We start from the raw sequence: 16850 nt of genomic DNA, 5'->3' as shown, positions 1-16850 counted from the left end.
ATTTTAGGTCATACAGACATGTTTGACACATCATTGTGATTATGTGGTATATCTTTTACTCCCAGAAGTAGATTGTTTTCCCTCCTCTCCCAGAAGCAGATTGAATCTTCAGCTTCTTCATTTTCTAAAGATTGGATGAATGTTACTTCTGTCTCCAAACCCTGTTACCCAATTTATATTATTATTATTATTTTATTTTTTTAAAAAATTCTGAGCCTTGGGATTGGTTCAAGTGGAGAATAAAACCAACACCTGGGGAAGTTGCAAATCTCTAGGGCATGTCCTAATTCACTTTAGCTACAACTGCCATTCCCTTTGATTATTCTTCCAATAAAATACCTTTAGTAATGAAGAAGCTTATTATAGTTTAGCTACCAATTTTTTTGGGTCAGGTAAACAACTCACACACTTTTTGCCTGTAGAGAGACACTTAACCCTTCATCTCCTCTTCTGGAGGAGATACCTCAACTCTTAAGATGGGTAGGTGGAATTAGTCCTACCTTCTAGACCAAGAAAGGAGGATGTCTTTACCTTGATTTTGTATGGTCATATTATCCTGGATCTAAGGGTGAGCCTTGGCACAACGGCAAGGTTGTTCCATTGTGACCTGGAGGTCAAGGGTTCGAATTACAGAAACAGTTTCTCCACATGTGGGGGTAAGGGCCTAAGGCTTCATACATTTGACTCCCCAGAATCCGCAATGGCTGGAGCCTCGTGCACTGGGCTAGCCCTTTTATATTATCCTGGCTGTATCTTTGAATGGAATGAGGCTATGTGGGAAAAAGTTGAATGATCATATTAGGGTTGGTATCCTTGAAACCTGATCGTAAGAGGTGTAACTGATAGTAAGAGGGTTGAATCAAAATAAATACAGGAAATGACCATATCAATTTAATCTTAGGTTTATGTTAAAATCTTGCAAATGTTGTACCATTAAGCTGCTTTTTTTTTGGTGCCCTAGGAAGTAACTACATTAAAAGAAGTGGTCTCACCTGTCCTTTAAACAGAGATCCAACAAACGTAATATGGATCTAGCAGACATGTTATTGCCGAGGATCCCACATAAGGCTCTCACTTTGATGCGAAAAAGGGAGATAGCGGCGAGTTCTATCTGAATATGCTGTCAATGATGTTTCTCCTTCAATTCTATTAAATCATATCTAGTCCAACAAACTTACTGAGATTGTATAGTTCTCTTAGGGTGGCTTAGAACTTGCTTCATTGAACATTCTGAAGCGAATTTTCCTCTCATTCTTACCAGAAACCAATTGATATACTGCAAGTTTGTCCTGCATTCAATGTTTATTCCTGGATAATCCATTACGCATTCTGTATCCTTAAATGGTATAATTCAGTCATTTCATTTTACTGAATTCATTATTAGCTACATTAGTCAACCTTCATATATTTCGATGCAAGCAAGTTTTTACTTGCAAAGTATTTCTATTGCTGCATGTATCACTGGCACAGGTTCCACCCTCATCCAGCAAATGTCATTGTGCTTTGCTGATCATGTACCATAACTTGTATAGTGGTGAGTTTTCTTATGAGGTATCTGCATGATTGCATCTATGTGTTCGACACTTTTGGATGGACATGTACTTAAAAACATATTCAATCATTCAATTATATTATATTATTACTTTAAAATGAGTTAAATGCTTAATATTGAACACTATATTAGCTAATAACATTACTTTACTCTAGAAAATGAAATAAAATAATTAAATAAAATGAATATTTAGCAGTGTCCATGTGTCCTTTTGTTTAGAGATCTGACAAGTCCCATACCTATGTCCAGGTAACATAGATTTGCATTTCAATGGTGATAATCCCAAAGCCGATGATTTTTGTGCTTAGACTAGCTGATGCTTTTGAATAATAATTCTACTATTTAATCCTGTGGATTTGAATGAACTGATAGACAGGATAAACACGGTTACGAGGAACATTCTAGTTATTTTATTTTTTTATTTTTAAGTAGGTTAAAACAAGCACAAGAAAAAGTGCATTGAGCCACCCCGTAGTAGGCATTGGGGGCATGAGAGTTTCGAACTGTGATAGCTATTACAGGTCAATCATCTCTTGACCCGGTCAGTAGCCGAGTACAAACCAAAGAAACTTTCACATCCCAGGAGGTCAAGTAAACTGTAGACACAATGAACAGAAGCAGAAAACAAGAAAGGATCTCCGACACTAAAAAGTTAGGTCTATGATTGAGGAGGCCCCGGATGACATGGGCCGGGTCCGACTCGCAAAACACAACCCTCAGTCCGAACAGCTGGGTCAGCCCATAGAAAGACACTGCCATATGGGCCGAGCGGGAGTAAGCCCATCAAGGGTGACTAAGGCTTACAGAGGAATAGGCCCAGGTCCAGCAATCAGAAAATATCTTGCAAATATCTTGTAAATATCTTGTAAGGATCTATAAATAGGAGTTGGAATGAAGAGGAGAGGGATCTTTTCGGGTTGAGGTGTAAGAATTCTAGAGAGAGAAATAATAGTAGGAGTTTCTTGCATCTTCAATTGGCGCCGTCTGTGGGAATCGCATGAAAGTTTGGTTGATCAATGAGGAGTATCGAATGGATTCAAACCAATTCGGTTGATCGAGACTCGATCTTGGGGATTTGAATCCAGATCTGAGCGATTGTGACCTACTCTGGAGGAATTACAATTCTTGAAGCTTTGGCAGGAGTGACCTCGGATCTACGCAACCACGAGTTGTTCGATTGTGGCAGGATCTGACGGATTTAGAGTTCAGACAATTCAGATCTCGTAAACAGTGAGCATAATTCGGAGAATTAGAAGCCAGATCTAAAAATTCCTACTCACGAAGCTCAGATCTACTCGCGAACTTGAGATTAATGCCTTTACTCCGTTCGGGAATAATGATAGGTGAAAGCTCCAATCCGATGGAGGCTGTCCAGCAAACAAAGCTTGAAGAGTTGATGAACTTGATTGAAGCTCTCAGAAAAGAAAATGCAGAATTGAAAGCTGGACTGCAGCATCGGCAGATACCTGCGGTTTCGCATCCACTTCCGGTCGGAGAAGGAGGTGTTCCATCTAATATCGCGCATCAAGGCGATCAGGACGAGAACAATCAGTCAGCTCACCACCGTGATGAAAGGATGATGGACAATTTGCCGCCAAATGTTCGTCGAGTTGAAGATCACGAAGGATCGACTCACGTTGATCCGCAGCGGGAAAGGTTTGACCGAGAGGAAGTGATGGAGGTTGATCGCCGTCGAGTAGCGTCGCCTTGGCAAAGAGAGTTCATAGAGGAACGGTCGTTCGATCCGTCTTACCGGCCCTCCATGGTTACTGTCACTCATCACGGTTCGGAGGGCAGAACCGTAACTCACAGAGCTACCGCTGGACTCCAGAGAGAGAATGAAGCTCTCCGATCCGCAGCTCGGACGGTGGATTCACCATTCACCGACGCGATCTTGAATGCGCCGCATCCAAGGAAGTTTGCTATGCCAGTCTTTATTCTGTTTGACGGAACGACCGATCCGATCGATCATGTGTATCATATCCAGTTGAAAATGGCCCTGAATACGGAAAACGACTCTTTAATGTGCAAATGTTTCCCTACAAGCCTGGCCGGACCGGCGCTCAGCTGGTTCAAAAACTTGCCTAGGAGCTCCATTAGCAGTTTCAGAGACCTGTGCGATCGGTTCATAAGCCAGTATTATGGGAACAAACGCCCGCCGAAGGACATCTCGAGCCTATTCACGATGCGGCAGCACAAGGATGAACGTCTCCAGGCCTTTCTTACCAGGTTTAATCTCACTAAGAGTATGGTGATCGAATGCCACCCCTCTACGGCAGTTCAAGCCTTCAAGTTAGCCATGACACGCGGAACTCCCTTTCACACCAGTCTGGTAGTGAACACGCCGGCTACCATGGATGAACTCAATGAGAGAGCCGATGGCTTTGTGCGCCTAGAAGAAGAGGAGGCAGCTAATGCTCGGACAACGTCGCTTGTGTCAACCGAGGAAAAGTCCAAGGCAAAGATCAGGCAGAAGCAGGCTCAGCCGCAGCGTCAGACCACCTGGAAGGCCGAAAAAAGGTCCAGGGAGGAAGAGTTGATTACTCCGCTGAAGGTCACTCTGGCGAGGCTGTATCAGGAGAACAAAGACAAGTTTCATCCACCACTGCCAATTAGACAACCCCTCGAACAGAGGGATCAAACTAAACATTGTGCTTTTCATTCTGATTTCGGACATCAAACTAACGAATGCAGGAACTTGAGGAGGCAAGTGGAGATGTTGATAGCTAGAGGGGAGTTTGCGAGTTATGTTCAAGGCTCGGCGATGGAGCAGAATCGACCAGTGGAACAAATAAAAAGGAGTCATAAACAAAGCTCCCACAATTCGCAGCCAGTTCGTATAATCAATGCTATCCATGGTCGACCCGAGCCTAGTGAAGAGTCAGATGAGCTGCTACGGGTGCGCCTGCGGCAGGCGCAGATGAAGAAAAGGGTCGGCAATGTGACCACTCTACACCAGCAGAGCCCATCAATGCAGATAAAGTTCGACTGGACAGACCTGCAGCGTGTTCAACTGCCTCATGACGACCCGTTGGTAGTCAGTTTGACAGTGGCAGATTGCTTGGTGCGCAGAGTTCTGATCGATCCTGGGAGCAGTGCGAATGTTATGCCGAGGGACACATTTGACAGGCTCGACATTAAACCAGAGAGGCTCAAGCCCACCGGAAATCCCTTATTAGGGTTCGATGGGAAGAGGGTGGAACCCGTCGGGATGGTGGAAGTAGAGGTTCAAGCTGCAGAACGAGCTCTTATGGAAACTTTTGTGGTTGTGGAAATTCACCCCTCGTATAATCTCCTGATGGGAAGAGGGTGGATTCACAGAGTCCGAGGTGTACCCTCAACTCTGCATCAGGTCATGAGGTGCCTCGGGCCCGATGGAGATAAAGTAATAGACATTCGGGGGGATCAGGTCGCAGCCAAAGAGTGTTATTCCGTCACACTAAAGCATGCTGGGAAAGGAAAGGCGCCCGTCCGGTCGACAAGCCCCAGATAGCAATTACAGGAACCTCCACTCGAGCAGAATAGGGTGGAGGAGTCAGCCGACTTGACCGAGGAGCCCCTTCTGGATGTGCAGATCGATCAGTTCAGGCCAGAACGAACTACCAGAGTGGGTATAAGACTGACCAGAGAAGAGCAGCAAGAGCTAGTGGATTTCTTGTCCCACAATGTCGACGTATTTGCATGGAGTCACCTCGACATGCCTGGAATTAGTCCTTCCGTATCCTGTCATTCCCTGAATGTCAATCCTAATTTCAAACCAGTGAAACAGAAGCAGCGAAGATTTGCTCCAGAACGTAATCAGATCATAGCGGAAGAAGTCGATAGGCTGCTTGATGCGGGATTTATCAGAGAGGTGCACTACCCTGAGTGGTTGTCCAACGTCGTTGTGGTGCAGAAGAAAAATGGGAAATGGCGAGTATGCATTGATTTCACCAATTTGAATAAAGCCTGTCCGAAGGACAGCTTCCCGTTGCCTAAGATTGATCAAATGGTGGATGCCACCACTGGGTATGAGCGTTTAACCTTTCTGGACGCATATTCAGGTTATAATCAGATCCCTATGGACCCCGCAGATGAAGAAAAAACTTCTTTTGTCACCGAGCGAGGAACATACTGCTACAAAGTTATGCCTTTTGGATTAAAGAATGCGGGAGCAACTTATCAACGACTTGTTAGCAAAGTTTTTAAGAATCAAATGGGTAAGACTGTCGAAGCCTATATTGATGATATGGTGGTAAAGAGTAGGAAAAAGGATGATCATCTGAAGCATCTGCAAGAGGTATTTGATGTACTAAAGCGATATGGGATGAGGCTCAATCCGACCAAGTGCTCGTTCGGTGTGAGTTCCGGGCAGTTTCTGGGACACGTGGTCAACCGCAGGGGCATCGAAGTTAGCCCCGCTCAAGCAGAGGCTTTGATTAAGAATGCCGAGCCAAAGACGATCAGAGAGGTGCAAGCCCTAACAGGACGAATAGCTGCATTAAGTCGATTTATTTCAAAGTTGTCAGACCACTGCAAACCATTCTTTGACACGATTCGGAGCCATGGAAGGCAGGTCTGGGGGGATGAGCAACGATAGGCATTGACTCATTTGAAGCAATATATGCAGAATCCACCAGTCCTGTCAGCCCCAGAACCGGAAGAAAAGTTATTTCTATATCTTGGAGTATCTGGTGTCGCGACGAGTGCCGTTCTGATTCGTTGCAAGGAAGGGGTGCAATACCCGGTATTTTATGTAAGCAAAACACTGATGGAGGCAGAAAAAAGATACTCAAAGGCCGAACGGGTGGTACTTGCACTTGTAAATGCAAAAAGAAAGTTAAGGCATTATTTTGAATCCCACCCCATAGCTGTTCTAACAACTTTCCCAATCAGAACGCTCATGCACAAGCCAGAGCTCTCGGGCAGAATGACAAAGTGGGCCATAGAGTTGAGTTCATTTGACATAACGTACGAGCCGAGAACAGCTGTTAAAGGGCAAGCGGTGGCCGATTTCCTACTAGAATGTGATGCCGAAGATACGGAAGAGGACCTTAAAAGCGGCTCTTGGAAACTTTTTGTGGATGGCTCCTCTAACCAGATGGGGGCTGGGATTGGGATCAAACTGCAAACCCCAGAGGGTACTTCCTTGAGCCAAGCACTCAGACTTGAGTTCCGAGCCACCAATAATGAAGCGGAATACGAGGCGTTGCTAAATGGATTAAAGTTGGCCAGAGAGCTACAGATCAAAAGTTTGACAGTGTATAGTGACTCGCAGCTGATTGTTCGGCAGGTAAATGGTGAGTACGCAACCAAGGATGACATGATGGGGGCATATCGTTCTGCCGTTCTGCGTAGAGCCAAGGACTTTGCAAAGATTGAATTCATACAGTTGCCGAGGGAACAGAATGCAGATGCAGACCGTTTAGCATGCAGTGCTTCGAGTTGCGGTGAAACATTGGCGAGGGTGATTCCAGTGGGAATAGTGACCCAGCCGTCCATTTTTGAAGAACCGATGGACTCGGACCCTTGGCAAGTCAACGTCATACCGTATGAACCGAGTTGGATTGACCCAATCATTACCTATATTCGAGATGGCGTTTTGCCTATGCAAAGGGATGAAGCTAGGAAACTCAAAAAGAATGCTGCCAAGTACGCCATCGTGCGGAACCAGCTGTACAGAAGGTCCTATTCTGGCCCGTACTTGAAATGTGTCACCCCCGCGGAGTCGCAGCAGGTATTGCGAGCTATTCATGAGGGTGTGTGTGGCAATCATTCTGGGGGAAGATCGTTAGCGCATAAAGCAATGACACAAGGGTATTTCTGGCCAAACATGTCAAGAGATGCGGAGGAGTTCTCTCGAAGGTGCGATAAGTGCCAACGATATGGACCAATGATCCACCAACCACCTGAGGAATTGCACGTAATGGCCTCGCCGTGGCCTTTCGCGCAATGGGGGATGGATGTGGTCGGTCCTCTGCCAACTGCAAGAGCTCAGAACAAGTATGTGTTACTGGCCACGGATTATTTCACTAAATGGGTGGAGGCAGAACCGTATCCTAGCGTGACTCAGACTCAGGTGAGACGATTTATCTGGAACAACATTATCTGCCGCTTCGGTGTTCCCAGAACAATAGTCATGGACAATGGCACAAACCTCGACAGCAGGCAAGTAAGAAAGCTGCTGGAGGAGTATGGAATCAACCAAAAGTTGGCTGCAGTAAGTCATCCTCAGGCTAACGGACAAGCAGAAATCACAAACAGAACCATTTTCGCCTGCATTAAGAAGAAGCTGGAAGATCATAAGGGGAAGTGGTTGGATGAACTCCCGAACGTTCTATGGGCTTACAGAACCACCCCAAGGCGGCCGACTGGGGAGAGTCCGTTCGCAATGGCGTATGGTACCGAAGCAGTTATACCGGTTGAGCATTTAGTCCCCACTATCAGAAGCTTAGCATGGAGTCGAGATCAGAACGACAAGATGTTAAGATTGAACCTCGACATGATAGACGAAAGGAGGGACGCAGCGGCTATAAGGCTAGCATCGTATCAGCAAGTGCTGGTGAATAGTCACAATAAGAGAGTAAAACACAGGGATTTTGCCCCGGGCGATCTGGTTCTGAAAAGAAAGGTGGGGATGGTCAAAAAAATGATGCCACCCTGGGAAGGCCCATACAGAATTGCAGAAGTCATTGGCAAAGGGGCATATACGTTGGAAACCATGGCGGGAAAGTTGGTCAGCAAGCCCTGGAACGCCACGTCTCTGAAGAGGTACTACCAATAGAAGCTAAGTTCTGGCTTTAATTGGATGTTATTTGTTGTCAATCAAATACGTATGAATGAGCAAGTTACTGGAATTTACAAAAAAAGAATTTTCTTTTCCAATGGTTTACTATAAAAATTTAAAGCCAAGTGGCAAGTGGCATTCTAGCCGAGCGCCAGGCACTTAAGCAAGATAAGTGGCAGCTGACACTATAAGCCGAACGCCAGACACTTGCTAAAAATTTAAAGCCAAGTGGCAAGTGGCATTCTAGCCGAGCGCCAGGCACTTGAGCAAGATAAGTGGCAGCTGACACTATAAGCCGAACGCCAGACACTTGCTAAAAATTTAAAGCCAAGTGGCAAGTGGCATTCTAGCCGAGCGCCAGGCACTTGAGCAAGATAAGTGGCAGCTGGCACTATAAGCCGAACGCCAGACACTTGCTAAAAATTTAAAGCCAAGTGGCAAGTGGCATTCTAGCCGAGCGCCAGGCACTTAAGCAAGATAAGTGGCAGCTGGCACTATAAGCCGAACGCCAGACACTTGCTAAAAATTTAAAGCCAAGTGGCAAGTGGCATTCTAGCCGAGCGCCAGGCACTTGAGCAAGATAAGTGGCAGCTGGCACTATAAGCCGAACGCCAGACACTTGCTAAAAATTTAAAGCCAAGTGGCAAGTGGCATTCTAGCCGAGCGCCAGGCACTTAAGCAAGATAAGTGGCAGCTGGCACTATAAGCCGAACGCCAGACACTTGCTAAAAATTTAAAGCCAAGTGGCAAGTGGCATTCTAGCCGAGCGCCAGGCACTTGCCGTACAAACACACGGCGAAGCTAATATAAAAAGAAAAAGAGAGAAAAGATATGTATGTACTGAAGATAAGTTGAATAAAGCACAACACATAGGGAAAAAGAGTTCTGTCATTTCATTAATATTGAACATTGAGTTTACAAAAGAGAGATGTCCATCATTACAAGAAGATATGAACTAGAAGAATTCGAAGGAGCCCTAGCTAGACGCCTCAGTACCAACAGCATCCTGGTCTTGCCGACTCGCCTCCTCGGCCCCATCAGCCGCCTCACCCTCGTGAGGTGGGGAATCCAGGTGAATGACTGAATCGTTCGGCTGGGGTTCAGCGTCAGCAGTGGCTATAGAAGGAGCCACGGTTGACGATTGGGGAGCAGTCAGTGGCAGAGCAGTAGGAGGAGCGGTGATGATCCTTGAGGATGCGATGTCCTGGCACTCATCAAATATACGTTCAGCTTCGGTGGGTTCTGGGTCGACATAGACCCCCAGAGGCTCGATCCCCAGATCCTTGTCTACCTCATCCGGAGTGGAGCTGGTCTGTCCCTCATCCGGAACCCGGTCGGCGAAACCTTCCCAGAATCCTTGAGCATACCGAAGAGCACCAACCCTGGAGAACCGAGCGTGAAGGGCCAGCATCCCACCACCCACTCTGCTGATCGCGTCGATCAGAGCGGTAGGCTCGTCGAGAGCTCTTTTTTCAAAAGCCATCCGAGCAGACTGTTCATCAGCTAGAAGGCGCTGGAGTTCTGCCTTCTCTTCTCTGATTGATTCCCGCTCAGTCTGCCAGACGCTCTTCTCAAGCTGGAGGGCGTCCTTCTCATCCTGAAGGGAATCATTCTCCTTCTTCAGGACATCTCTCTCTTGCTCGGCTTTGTCAAGCCGAACCAGCACCTCGGTATTCTTCATGGCAAGGAGGTCGTTTTCTTTATTAGCCACCTCCAGGCTGTCAGAATACTTTCGGGCCCTGGCGTTCCCCATCTCCACCTGCTTCTGCATGGCCATCATCCCGAACAATGTCTGCATAGGTGCACATTAAAAACGGTTAAACCAATAGTCAGAACGGGCGAAGGCAGGACCAAGTAATATGAGAGAATTCATGAGTTAGAAAATAAAAGTCACCTCCATAGCAGATTGGGGAAAGCGACTGAACACGTCCTTCTGGGAAAGACCCTTTGCCGCCTCAAGGTCCTTCGGAGTCCACATGCTCCTGTAGTAGGCCATAGCGGTCTGGCCATCCTTCAGCATGGTCTCGTTCGGTTTCACGAATGTCCCATCCGTTCGGGTGTACCGAGGGGCCCATGGCGGTAAGCTGGGGATAGAAGGGGGGCCCGAAGCAGAAGCAGAGCCACCAGCTGCGGGAGGCCCAGAGGGAGAAGGAGCTCTGATCGCTCGGTGCAGGAGAGTACCCGGCCCAGAGACCCGGGTCCTTCTAATGAGAGGCTCCTCCTCCGGATCGATTTCACTGTCAGGATGAGGCCTTTTGCCTCGCTCTTTGTCCCGACCACCCCCCGCAGCAGCAGGAGCTATGGTAGCTGGGGAGGGCGCGTTCTGGTTGGCAGCAGGGGCGCTGGCAACAGGGTTAGTAGCCACTGCGCTCGGGACAGTGTCAGATATGGTGGCTGAAGAAGAAGCCGACGCTGGAGAAGAGGTCGCCCCAGCAGCAGGAGTGGCTGGGGGAGTATTTTTCCTCCTGCCAAAAGAGGGAATCTGCAGTCTGCTCATGCTGTAGCCGAGTGATGAGAGCGCAAAGAGGTTGTCTGAAGTGAGGAGATCTGAGCAGGAAGGAATATCGTTCAGAACGTATCTCTTCAAGTAGTTACTCCTATCCCTGCAAACACTATAGCTCAAGTCATCACAAGGTATTCCCAAGGAGCGGCATAAGTAAGTGCAAAAACGAGGAACGCATGTTTCACAGGGGCAGTCATGTTTATGGGATTTGAATTTTTTATAGGAGGAGACAGAGCAGACACCAAAGGCGCTCGGGATTGGGTAATCCTCTGCAGCCGGCGAAGACCAAGCCCCACTAATGCCCACTATGCTATCCCTCCAACCCTTTTCAGATTTTATTGTGTTAGTGCATATGGACATCTTCTCGAACGGGTAGAGGTGGTAGAAGGGCTCGTTAGTACGGATCTTACTGACCTTATAGCACAGAAGGAGGTCTATGAGGTCGAGATCCAGATTTCTGTCACGCATCAATAAGAGCATAACAGATATGATCCTAAAGAAGTTGGGGTTGACCTGCAGAGGGGATATCCCCAATCTATTGAAGACATAGCTAAAGAAAGGGTGCAGAGGGAACCTAACAACATTCAATTGAAGGTTCGTGAATAAGACTTCGCCGGGCAGGAGGCCGGCGCCGGTCGTAATATTAACGTCTTGGGGGCAAACCCTAACTTCGATGTTGTCAGGAAGTCTAAGTCTCATACGAAGAACATCCAGATCTACAACCATGGTGGAAATGCTAGAAGAATCTAAAGAGGGAAAATGGAAGCCTGCCGAAAGTAAAAAGAACGAAACTAACCTCGGAGGACTGCAAGATCGCTGGAAGAATGACTCTCGAAGGATTTCACCGGAAAAGGCTTAGCACTGTTCTAGAAAGAGAGAGACTTGGCTGATGATGGAGACGGTAAAGAGAAGTGAAGTGGAATTCTAGAGCATTATAAAGGCGAGGGGGCCCGAGGGCCGAAGCGTCGGGAAGGCAAGAAATCCCTCGAGCCCCGGAACATTGATTCTGGATCTGACCGTCCGCTCCCCCACGTGGTTATCTCGAGCCGTCAGCGTCATGATGAGACGCCATCAATAATTACCCCTTATTAAATAAGGGGCAATTATGGGGGCAGTTGAGGAGGCCCCGGATGACATGGGCCGGGTCCGACTCGCAAAACACAACCCTCAGTCCGAACAGCTGGGTCAGCCCATAGAAAGACACTGCCATATGGGCCGAGCGGGAGTAAGCCCATCAAGGGTGACTAAGGCTTACAGAGGAATAGGCCCAGGTCCAGCAATCAGAAAATATCTTGCAAATATCTTGTAAATATCTTGTAAGGATCTATAAATAGGAGTTAGAATGAAGAGGAGAGGGATCTTTTCGGGTTGAGGTGTAAGAATTCTAGAGAGAGAAATAATAGTAGGAGTTTCTTGCATCTTCAATGATATTTATCCACTCAGGCATTGAGTCCACCGATTTGTTTAATTGAAGAATGAATGACGAATGCAGACAGATCTGATCAAACCCCAAATGGTTCCACAGATGATCAATTTATGAGTTCACAACATGGCATTTTTGCATAATCTCTCCAGCATTACCTGTGAGCACGTCAATGGGTCCCATCTTCGTCATTGACCTACTAAACTCTCTGAAGAAAGCACGGGGTGTCTCGAACAATTTCACTATCCTCGCTGAGTCAGGAGTGCCGCGTCAGATTGGAGTAGCCCCATGTTCTGGTTTAAGATGCTAAAGTAACTACTACCGAATGAGAGCGAGCTCTTAGGGTCCATCTCTACAGTTGTCGCGGTGCTAGCCGGATTTGGACACTGCTTTCTCAAGGACTCAGTCACTCAGCATATGCTGCATTTAGAGAAGGATCTGCATCACCTTTTCCAGTGAAGTTGTAAAGCCTACTTGAGAAAGTTCCAGAGTGAGCATACCATTGGATATTTGTTGCCTCTGTGTGACATATATATACATATATATGCTCTATGACTTCAACACTAGTACTTGGACGTATCATAAATACCACACTATCTAAAGGTGATCATACGTGTGCGCGCGCATTGCAAGGCTAATGATGTGTGCATCTGATACCGCATTTATATAAAGGTGATTATATATGTGTGTGTGTTTATTTTGTTTTTATGATAATAATGTGTGTGTATTGTAAGGCTAATGATGTGTGCATCTGTTTTAAACAAAATTTCTTTGGAGGTGATGATAATTTGTTGTCTGCATATGCACATAGATTACCTAGATGGACATATCGTATATGTATCGCATCCAAATCTATAGATATATAACATTTTACCTGATAATGCCACAAGATCAATAAGATTGAGCCCGTTGTTTTCAAATATTTGCTTAAGTGAGGCGAAGTTTGCGAAGGGTGATGGTATGTTTCCATTGACATCTGATGCAAGAGAAATCTTGCCATCTCTTCTTCCAGTCAGGACTTCCCACATGGGCTGCTTAAACTATACGAACAAACACACACACACACACACTCGCGAGCGGACAAGGCTAGAATGTCAGCACAGGAAACAATGCCAGGGCAGGCTTACTCAATTTGTGACTTGATATCATCAAGTACATCAAAACCTGACACGGTGAGATTAGGTATTGTATCTCTCTCTGACTGGGTAGTCCCAACTTTGTCCAACAGTATAGATGCATCACATCCCTGCCACAATCACACAACATGAATGTGATAATGCATCTGAATATGTGTGTGTGTTGTTTGTGTGTGTGTGTGTGTGTGTGTGCAGGTAATGCAGGACAGATGCTTGAATCAGTCATGGGAACAAAATTTAGTTATATAACGTGGACATACCCTAACAAAGCAAAGTGCATTCTCCGCAGTTTAGCACCCAAAGTAGGGCCATTTTGAACTTTGCTCCTAGGGATGGCAATGGGGCGGGGATCTCATTCCCCATCCGCATCCCCGTTGAATTTTTCAATCCCCATCCCCACCCCCATCCCCGTTTAAAATTTCACCACCACCCCCATACCCGCCCCCGCCCCCGCCCCCGCCCCCTTATCCCCATCCCCGGCCCCAATTAACATATATTATTTTTATAAAAAAACATAATTTTTCTTATTTTCATATATATATACTAAATCTAATTTAGTAATAAATTATTAAATGTAAGGGTATATTAGTAATTTAATATTTAATCGGGGCGGGGCGGGGCGGGGCGGGGCGGGTTTACCTCATCCCCACCCCGTCCCCCACCCTCGTCCCCGCCGGGTTTTCAAAATTTACCCCCATTCCCATCCCCGTTTACATAAAAGGGTCCCCATCCCCGCTATAAACTGGGCGGGGCGAGGTGGGGACCCGGCAGGGATGGGGAATTTGCCATCCCTATTTGCTCCATGTAATGTCCCTCACAAGCTTCTCAGCTTGTAAGCATCCATTCCAATAGAAGTTCTTCCTCAATCCATCTCCGTTTTCCCCTTCTCCGTTTTCCCCTTCTCCGTTGTTCTCATCTCCATTTTGTTGGGCACAGTGGAAGCAAAAGAAAGAAACAAAAAATAACAATTCAAGCCACAACACAAGATATATACGTGGTTCACCCAAAATCAGGATTACATTCACGGATGAGAAGAGATTCACTATATATGTAGAGATATTATAATTGTAGAGAATTTCAACACCGGATCATACACACAAACTCTTCCCGAGTTATCCGTGTACTCCATGAGACTCCCTCTCGCCATCAGTGTTCACTTTACCAAACCCGTAACTCACCCCTACCAGCATCGTACTCCCTCATGAGGCTATATCTCTCTCAACTCATCACTCTCAACAATATCCTAAGTGTCTATTTATAGAGTCACATATTAAATTCCTTTGTGAACAAGGATTATAATTTCTTAGAGCCCAATTCACATCTCTATAAGAAATTACCATAAAAAATACACTCTAAAATAGAAACTAATAATAATGAGAATTTGAGACACAATTCCTAACAATCTCCACCTTGGCTCAAATTCCATTACGTCAATCTCGCTTCTCATGGCAATTGAATTTGGACAATTCTCTGCAATTTCAATATTCTCAATCTCATTGCAGAACTCGGATTATCCCCACTATACGTTGCTCAATCAGTCAAAACCCCAAGGCTCCACCTTGACTACTCAAGCTCAATGCCATGTAACTAAGCCGATTGACTCCACCTACAACTGAAACCCGTTGTAGCACATGTTGAGACTTCTTGTGGTTTCTAGATCTCCTTCACCTTTGGCTCTGATACCAGTTGTTGGGCACAGCGGAAGCAAAAGAAAGAAACAAAAAATAACAATTCAAACCACAACACAAGATATATACGTGGTTCACCCAAAATCAGGGTTACATCCACGGATGAGAAGTGATTCACTATATATGTAGAGATATTACAATTGTAGAGAATTTCAACACCGGATCATACACACAAACTCTTCTCGAGTTCTCCGTGTACTCCATGAAACTCCCTCTCGCCATCAGTGTTCACTTTACCAAACCCGTAACTCACCCCTACCAGCATCGTACTCCCTCATGAAGTTACATCTCTCTCAACTCATCACTCTCAATAATAGCCTAAGTATTTATTTATAGAGTCACATATCAAATTCCTTTGTGGATAAGGATTACAATTTCTTAGAGCCCAATTCACGTCTCTATAAGAAATTACCATAAAAAATACACTCTAAAATAGAAACTAATAATAATGGGAATTTAAGACACAATTCCTAACACATTTCCCCCATCTCCGTTGTTCCCATCTCCATTTCCCCCGTCTCCATCTGCCTCACAAACCCTACCTATTACCCCAAGCAAAACAAGAGACACCAAGAGAATGAGAATGCTCTCTCTTGCCCTCATTTTTGTTCAAAGAAGGAATGGACAATACCAAAGTTATACCGTTATAGTGGTGTAGTGAAACTGAGACAATGCTCAAATCTTTATCTGTTTGTTGAATGCACAATCTAACCTCCACTGGATGATTTATATTTATATATATAGGCATCACATACCACCAACTTCCTTAATTCTTGGAGCTTCAGCATATATAAAAACTCTGTAGACTTTTAGAGTCTACTGCTTTACATGATTTGCTGATGGTTATAGAATGACAAGTGAAGTCAACCAAATAAAAATTGCTGCTTTCTATTATTGAACAATGTTGTTCATTGAATCATAAATGTTGAAAGTTTTTGGGTTGACAATTTTTGTCCCACAAAAATTTACACACGAATATGTATTCTTACTAGTATGGATAATAACACTAAATTCTGTTAACTGGGCTTGGGTTAGGTAAATGTGTGAATGGAACGAGATATATTTAGTTTTTGACATTATTTTACACAAAGTGAATACTCTTGTATTTGAAAGTAGATATTTTAACAAGGTACTGATTAAGTAAATAAGAGGTGGATTGACGAAATTGATGACAAAGTTTTTATTTTTATTAATTTTAAAAGAAACAAATAAATAAAAGAAAGGAAAAACTAGGGTAAGGGGTAAAAGAGTAATTAGCACATTATTAAGAATAGTTATTTAGAGTGTAGACACCCCATTTTTGCCCCTACCCATTTGTAGGGGTATTATAGTAAAACTAGTTTGGCCAAGTTAGGAAAATCAGAAAATTCGACCATCAGATCATAAAATGGATGCCACCGTTGGATCTAGAACGTCTCAAAACTATAAGATACACCTAAAGTTCACTTCGTAAAGCGGCTTCTAGCATTCCATCAAGATAGAGGGGCAAAATCGTAATTTTGCAACCCTAGCCAATTCAAGTTTCAATAAAATAAAAATAAATAAATTTAGTATTCAAAGTAAATAAAATGGACTCTGCCATTGTGGCCGGAATGCGTCAAAACTTTAGGGTAAAATAAAAATAAAATAAAATAAATATTTTAAATAAAATAAAAATAAATAAAATAGTTTTCATTTTGTGACTTAAGGCCACAAACTAATTCACCAGGTTGTGGTCATAAGCCACGCGGTATAAAAGGAAAAATAAATATAATAGAATGAAAGGAAAATAATAATAATAAT

At 44.8% G+C, this 16850-nt stretch overlaps 1 protein-coding gene and 1 pseudogene across 1 annotated transcript; both read right to left on the bottom strand.

Annotated features, from left to right (window-relative positions):
- Nucleotides 1-8: 8 nt before the first annotated feature.
- On the bottom strand, nt 9-10815 carry LOC132270503 (uncharacterized). Its single transcript, XM_059771685.1, has 7 exons — nt 10213-10815; nt 9747-10110; nt 2114-2148; nt 1259-1336; nt 993-1120; nt 821-839; nt 9-161 (listed from the first exon to the last, which is right to left on the bottom strand). Exons 1-7 carry the CDS (start codon nt 10813-10815, stop codon nt 9-11), a joined length of 1380 nt encoding a protein of 459 aa, XP_059627668.1.
- Nucleotides 10816-12355: 1540 nt separating this feature from the next.
- Nucleotides 12356-15671, bottom strand: LOC132270496 (peroxidase 3-like; annotated as a pseudogene).
- Between the last annotated feature and the right edge of the window lie 1179 nt (nt 15672-16850).

The sequence above is a fragment of the Cornus florida genome, unplaced genomic scaffold, assembly GCF_030987335.1.
Source record: "Cornus florida cultivar Cherokee Brave unplaced genomic scaffold, ASM3098733v1 CherokeeBrave_3.0.0_Hap2_Chr01, whole genome shotgun sequence".
Lineage (NCBI taxonomy): Eukaryota > Viridiplantae > Streptophyta > Magnoliopsida > Cornales > Cornaceae > Cornus > Cornus florida.
The sequence above is the reverse complement of the archived record's forward strand: the minus strand, read 5'-3'. Positions and strand labels throughout refer to the sequence as shown.

What these genes read in the sequence shown, in the direction of transcription:
- LOC132270503 (XM_059771685.1), bottom strand. Translation starts at nt 10,815, where the DNA reads ATGAGCAGACTGCAGATTCCCTCTTTTGGCAGGAGGAAAAATACTCCC. An exon ending in GGGATGTGAAAGTTTCTTTG is followed by an intron (nt 1,337 to 2,113) that starts GTTTGTACTCGG and finishes ATACCATTTAAG; the next exon opens with GATACAGAATGCGTAATGGA. An exon ending in AGTATATCAATTGGTTTCTG is followed by an intron (nt 1,121 to 1,258) that starts GTAAGAATGAGA and finishes CATCATTGACAG; the next exon opens with CATATTCAGATAGAACTCGC.